Source organism: Aphelocoma coerulescens, chromosome 1 (genome assembly GCF_041296385.1).
Source record: "Aphelocoma coerulescens isolate FSJ_1873_10779 chromosome 1, UR_Acoe_1.0, whole genome shotgun sequence".
In the NCBI taxonomy this organism is placed as follows: domain Eukaryota; kingdom Metazoa; phylum Chordata; class Aves; order Passeriformes; family Corvidae; genus Aphelocoma; species Aphelocoma coerulescens.
In genome coordinates, this window is record NC_091013.1 from 76,511,163 (window position 1) to 76,518,225 (window position 7,063).

A 7,063-nucleotide genomic window follows, 5' to 3' on the forward strand; every position below is an offset into this window, starting at 1 on the left:
AATGGCCTGAAGTTGAGTCAGGGAAGGTTTAGGTTGGATATTAGAAAAGGTTCTTCACCCAGAGGGTGGTTGGGCACTGGAACAGGCTCCTCAGGGAAGTGGTCACAGCACCACCTGACAGAGTTCAAGAAGCATTTGGGTAACACTCTCAGGCACATGGTGTGACTCTTGGGGTGTCCTGTGTGGGGCCAGGAGTTGGACTCGATGATCTTTGTGGGTCCCTTCCAACTCAGAATATTCTATGATGTCCAACTTAATTTTCTAAACCTCTGAGAGCAAAGCCAAATTAACTTTGTCATTTTGCAGGTACACACACAAGTTCAAGTTTCTAGCAATTATTGTCTATACAGATTGCTAGATCAAGTTTAAACATTATTTAAGTCCCTACTGATGAAAGCATTTCTACTTCCAGACACATGTCACAAAAACAGGCTGAGTACTAAGTGTAACACACAGAGCTTTACTTCAGTATACAGTAACAAACACAGCATTTTCAGCAGTACTTTACCTACTCAGACAAATTTTTATTATTTTTCCTACACATCCTTTTTAACACAGCATTCATTCCTGGTAGGATTTTTTGTCAGTGTTTTGAAAAGCCAAGACTCTTTACTAAGTTGTAATCAAGCATCATTTAATAGAACTCATTCTTTGGTTGCATGCTTTGGGTGAAGTGCACACTGTGTGAGGCAAACCCGAGCCTGAGAGCAACACTAGGTATACTTTACAAGCGAAGCCCAAGGTAAGGGCTTGCGGTGCTGATGCAAGTAATTCATGCCTGGCTGGCTTGGACTTTGTCCACAAAAGCTTTCCTTAAAGATGGGGCTTAAAGGGTACTATAATAAGAAGAAACTTTTTTGTTTTGTTTTTTTTACTGTGAACAACAGAGCTCAATCGCCAGACAAATAACACCTAATGACAGATCTTCACATGGCAAGTAATTCGTATTTGAGTCACTCTTTACTTCCTGCTAGATTACTTTCTCCCACAAAAACAACTTTAACCCCCACTCCCTTTGTGCAGTAGCAGTGGAATCAAGGCTGTGCACCCTAGTGAGGATTTCCTTTTCAAAAGAAAAACAACCATCTTACTTCTATCCTGCCCTTAGCTGCCTGATGCCCTTGTCATCCATACATCTGGCTACCAAGATCCATTTTTCATTATCAATTCCTTAGCTAGTTTACCTATTCCTTGTCTTCCAAACTCAGGCCTTCTAAGAAGGTCTCTGAGGTTTCGTTCTCTAGCTCTACCTCACCATACAGAAAATCTATGGGAGCTACGTTTTATCTGACCATTGCCCGAACTTTCTCACGGTGACGATTTCCTCCAGCTGCCACGGCTCTGGGGCAGTTTCGGAGTGTCCCGCGGGACTGGATTTCCCTCCGGGACATGTCTTCTGCCAACACTTGGGAATCAATCCCGGCGCAGGGCGGTATTTGCAAGGTACCGGGTGCGCTCCGCCCGATGCGCGCCCTGTGTTCATGGACATCCCGGGAGAACCCGAGGGCGCTCCGGCGGAGGGCACCGTCCCCAGCCCCGCTCCGTCCGCAGCAGCTCCCGCCCCGCGGGCACGGCAGAGCCCAGCGCCGGCGGCTCCGGCTCTGCCCCCCGGACCGGCCCCGCCCCGGGTTCCCACCGCCGCCTCCACGGGCGGCCGGAGGAGCGGGGCGCGGGCGGGGGCGGGCGAGGGGCGGGTTAAAAGCGGCGGCAGGTGAACGGGGAGGGACCTTAAAGCTCTGGGGCGGCGAGGCTGGGGCTGCCCGCTCCGTAGGTACCGGCGGACCTGGGAGCGGAGCAGTGCGGTGCCTGTCGCTTTCCGCGTGTCCCGCCCGCCCACGCCAGGCGAGGGTCCGGAGCAGCTCTCGCGTGTCCTGCCCAGGTGTGCCACTGAAGGTCCAGAGCGGCTTCCTCGTGTCCTGCCCGGCCGTGCCAGGTGAAGGTCCGGAGCGGCTCCCGCGTGCCGCACCAGTGAGATCGGGATCGGGATTGGGATTGTGCGCCCCTCCGAGTGGGTGGCGGTCCGTGTAGTGTGCCCGAGTGGGGCTCGGGTCGGGGCCGTCCCGGCGGGGCTGCGCTCGGAGAGGAGCTCTGCGGGGCTGGGGCAGGCACGCCGCGGCCCCGACCCCCGGCAAGCCGTGCTTGGGCGGGCGCTGTCAGCCCCCAGCCCCGGGACCGGCGGGGCAGCGGGCCAGGGGCTGTGACTGCGGCCGGCCGGGACGTTCGGACCGCATAGCCCGTCCCGGGAGGAGCCGTCGGACCTCCGAGCCAAACCCAGTGCTTGCCAGCGGTGCCCGCTGACAGGAGCGGACGGCAGGCCACCGCTGAAGGCTCGCAACCGCGCGGGAACTCGGCGGAACAAAGGTCGGCGTGGAGGGAGGGAGGGAGGGAGAGGCTGGGATACAGCTACGAACCCCAGAGTGGACATTTGGAGTGGTTTTCAGTAATGGTGTCTTGGTTGGCAAGTTGGGTGTCCGGGTAGACAGGCTCCCTACGGCCAATTGCAGTTTCTGTAGTGGCAGATGAGCAGGGAGGAAAGTTTTTTCCCCCCAAAATTTTCAGCACTGATTCAAAACTGCAGTGTGAGACGGCATTTGGAACCTGTTCGGTTCAGCGATATGCACTTCCAGTACTTTCCTTCAATTCTGATTAACCTCTTGTGAAGGTTTCATTGACTATATTTTAATGACTATGCAACAGACATGAGGAAATTCTTACCAGAACGATGCAGGTATCTGATCATAGCCTGCAGGTTAGGTCAGTGTAAAACGTTGCATAAAATGATGCCAATTGCAGCAGAGACAAAGCATGAGAAGTCTCAGGAATTCCAGCCATCTTCTCAAAGTTGGTTTTTTTTTTTGCCTTACCCAATTTCCCCTTTCCGCATCACAGTAAATCTGACCTCTCCCTCTTGCCTCCAGGCTTGTCCATACAAGCTAGGCCCTCGTACCACGGGTATGTGTTGGGGCACGTTTGTCCTTTGGTTGAGATGTAACTACACGAGGGTAAAAAGTTCTTTTCTCTTTCTGCTGTGTGAGAATGAGAGGTTTTTGTAAACTTCGGCCAGTGTTGCGTTGCAAGGTACCAAGCTCTCTCCACAGCACACAGCCAGCGCCAAGAGGAGATGGAGCTCTTATCCATGGCCTGGTGTGGCTTTCCCACACAGCACAGTTCAGTCTAGCCTTGAGAGATGATGAACCAGCTATGCAGGTTCCTAGCTCGGGTTTCAACGTGTTTTGTCCACTTCAGTGATAGTTTCCAAATGGCTGCAATCAGTGAAAGCTGAGCCCTGAGACTGAAGTCTGAACTTCAGTAAAACTTGCTTTCAAAAGGGGAAAGAGTGTGGATTTTAGTTTTTAAGAGTAGGAGGAAAGCTGAAATGAAGCTTCTCTGAAGTTTGACTGACTGTATTCTGCTGGAGTGCAATGGCATCTAGAAAATCAACATAAACTCTTTAGAGCTGAGGACTTTTTCTTCTCAACTCTGTGACTCTGCTTGCCTCCTTTTTTGGATGACATAGCAATAAATGTGGAAGGGCAGGCTCTGCTCTATCTGCCTTTGCCTGCTGGTTTGTGCTATACAAGCATGCAACCCTGACAGAGCTGGCTTGAGGCTTCTCACCAGTGCTGGCAAATTCAAGCGTAGTACTTTTGAGATTACGGGCCTTGTCTGAGCTGCAACAGAAAGCCTTGGAGGTCTGCTGGAGGTGTCTGGGTGGAGCGAGGACTTCTGCTGAAGAAGGCCAAGTAGTACTTACCTCCGAGACAAAGCAGCTCAGCCTTCTAGGGCTGTGGTGTTGGTAAAGAAATTCTGTAAAAAATACTAGAGGCAGTTCTCTTTTTCAGAGGTCTAGATCTGATTTTTCACAATTTAAAAAGTGACCATTCTGTGTATTGTGTCATCCTGCAGGTAGAAGGATACAGAAAAGAAGATGGACTGGGGAACTCTGCAGGCTGTTTTAGGAGGTGTAAATAAGCACTCCACCAGTATCGGGAAGATCTGGCTCACAGTCCTCTTCATCTTCCGTATCATGATCCTGGTTGTGGCTGCAGAAAGAGTCTGGGGAGATGAACAGCAAGATTTTGTTTGCAACACACTTCAGCCTGGCTGCAGAAATGTTTGCTATGATCACTTTTTTCCCATTTCTCACATCAGACTCTGGGCCTTGCAGCTGATCTTTGTCTCCACACCTGCGCTGCTTGTGGCCATGCATGTGGCTTACACCAGGCATGAGAAGAAAAGGCGGTTCAGAAATGGTGAGAAAATTGATATTGAAGAGCTAAAAAATGAAAAGATTCACATTCGGGGCCCCTTGTGGTGGACATACACTAGCAGCATCTTCTTCAGGATCGTCTTTGAAGCTGTCTTCATGTACATATTCTATTACATGTACGATGGCTACCAGATGCCTCGCCTGGTGAAGTGCGATGCTTGGCCTTGCCCCAACACTGTGGATTGTTTTGTGTCTCGGCCCACTGAGAAAACCACATTTACTATTTTCATGCTTGCTGTATCTGGAATCTGCATGATGTTGAATCTGGCTGAGTTGTGCTACCTAGTGATAAAAATTTGCATGAAAGAATCCAGGAGAACAACAGTTTCGAAATAATTCCCCAGTTTCAGGATTTACTAGCTCCCCATTTCCCTTAAACTTTCTTAGGTGTAAGAAAACAATAAACAATATTTTCACACTCAAGGAAAAGGATAAAAATATGAATGTTCATTTGTATTTTAAAAATGATAGCCTCTCTGGGAAGCTGATGCAGAGGCAGGTTTTAAAAGATCATAAGCTAATTCAATATTCTTGCATCCACAATTACAGGAAGCAGCCTTCTGGCACTAGCTTCTTCAAGTATGCCTACTGCTGGGATCCTGTTGTCACTTCAAAAAGTGGGAGTGGAAAGGACCAGAGAAGGCTTTAGTGCCCATAGGAGATCCAGGAATCACAAGCACACTGTTGGCTCAGATGCAAGCCAGTAACAAAAGTTTTTGGTTTAAAAGTGGGGTAAAGGATTTTTGGGGCATATTACAGCTTTTGAAAGGAAGAAGACAGGGAGGTGATTGTGTTTGTAGTAGGTGTCCTCTCTAAGTAATCTGGAGAGCAAGGAGATGGTGTAGGAACACAGATATTCTGGCAATGCATGCTATCAGCTTTGCTGGGCACCAGCATCTTACTTTGTTTCTCATCTTCTTGCCTGCACTGAGAAGCACTTCCTTAAGAGTTGGAGGTGGCCAGTTTCAATTGCCTGTGAATGCCATTAGGTCAATGCTGCCTCTCCATAGTCACAGAGACTGCAGCAGTGGGAGGAATGAAGTTCATTTTTCATTCTCTTGATCAGATGAAAAAAAGGAATGTCATCTCTGGGAAGGTGGAGGCAGTGCAATTGTCTTCCTCCTTCTCTTGTTCTCCCCCAATACTTTGTTAAGAATCTCAGTACAGCAGACTTTATCTGATGAAGAGACTTTTTACCACCTAACTGTGCCTCACTCTGCTGTACGCTTTTAAAACTTCATTTTTTCAGTAAAAAACAAGAAAAAAGCACCTTTTTTCATTCTGTTGGTTATCCAAAAGAAGTGCTTCAACTTACAGCGTGATATCCAGTGCTCCTTCCATTGCTCCTTTTATTCTGTCTAGCCTGCACAGCTTTTCTTCATAAAACCTTCTCCCTATCTGAGGTACCTTTCAAATGAGTTGAGCAAACCACTCCCGGTCTCTCTGACATTCCACATTGTGAGATTAAATCACCATTTCTTTTCTTAGAGTTGGTCTAGCAGGAATTACACACAGCTTGCAGAGCTAAAGTAGCAAAGGGACCCACAAAGTTCACATTGCTGTGCTCCCATTGAACTCACTTCTAGAAAGCTGTCTGTTTCTCCTCCTTAACTTTAATAACTGGCTTTTCCCCAGCTTCTCAGCTTCTCGATTTGTATTAATCTTTTACTGTACATTTAATTTTGTCACTGTTGGAGTAAACAAAGCTGCATGAATTAAGACCCATGACCCTTCACTGTGCACTGAAAGTGGAACATAAACAGGCTTCCATTGCTTGTGAGCTACATCCAGTGTTACAACTTGACTGCAGATGGAAGTCTGTCATCTAAGAGGGAAGCAAGAAAACCATAAAAACAACACCATTCTCAGAACCATGAACAAAAAGATAGACAGTCATTCATAATGAGCTGGACTGGAAACTTAGACTGTGAAAACAACCTCAATTCAACTCCAAAGAACACAGTTTGGCACATATCAGGGTTGTGCTTGACACAGTTCCTGCATTGTTTCATGTACAAGTACAAAGAGAACAAACTAGTCCCAGTGCTCTAGTATTACATTTCTTTTGTAACAAGATTTTTTTTTTCCTGAAATTATAATTAAAGCACTCTTGTGTCTGTTTTCTGTATTACTTGTATGTGCTGTGTGTTACCTAATGTGTCTAATGAAAATCTGTTTACTATAATGAAAAATGTCTGCACCAATACTATCCTTAACAGCCAAGGGTAGGGTAAGGATTTTAGCCTTCTGCTGCAGGTTGGTGTTTCAATTCGTTACACTGCCTGTTATCCTGAGGTTTCCTGAGCTCCTAGTGGAAGGTCACATATGTGCTCTACTTGAAATCAAATATGCTACTTAAAACAGCCTTGCAGCTGGAAAAGGCCAGTGATACCAGCTCCATAGGGAAAGAGTTTGTTTTCCCCACGTACCTCTGAATTTAGCTGGAACTTGGAATGAGACACCAAAACTGTTAACACTAACACTACAAAGTTATCTTCAATAGCAGTTTGGCAACCAGATTATCAGATAGGCAAAAAAGATAGAACTGGGGAAAGTTTTTGGATGTAGCCAAGAGAGGGCTTTGATCCAGGACTGCAACATCAGGCAATAATAGCTCTGAGATTTGTTTTCTGTGTATATTTAATTTGACTGAATAGCTGCTTTGCATGCGAAAAAAAATCAGATACTTTGTCGGAACATGGGAATTGCACCTATTTCTACGTGTGCTACACTGCATAGCTGACCTTCTACTGATTGATTTCATACAGATTAAAATATATTGCTGTGTTGAAA

General features: G+C 47.1%; 1 protein-coding gene across 2 annotated transcripts; it reads left to right on the top strand.

The window, feature by feature from the left end:
• Positions 1-1,722: 1,722 nt before the first annotated feature.
• GJB2 (gap junction protein beta 2) lies at positions 1,723-7,063 on the top strand. 2 transcript variants are annotated; one of them, XM_069013885.1, is made up of 2 exons: positions 1,723-1,939; positions 3,907-7,063. In XM_069013885.1, exon 2 carries the CDS (start codon positions 3,929-3,931, stop codon positions 4,604-4,606), a length of 678 nt encoding a protein of 225 aa, XP_068869986.1. In that variant the 5' UTR covers positions 1,723-1,939; positions 3,907-3,928; the 3' UTR covers positions 4,607-7,063. The 2 variants fall into 2 exon arrangements, with proteins under 2 accessions (XP_068869986.1, XP_068869975.1); XM_069013874.1 differs by having other exon boundaries at positions 1,723-1,933.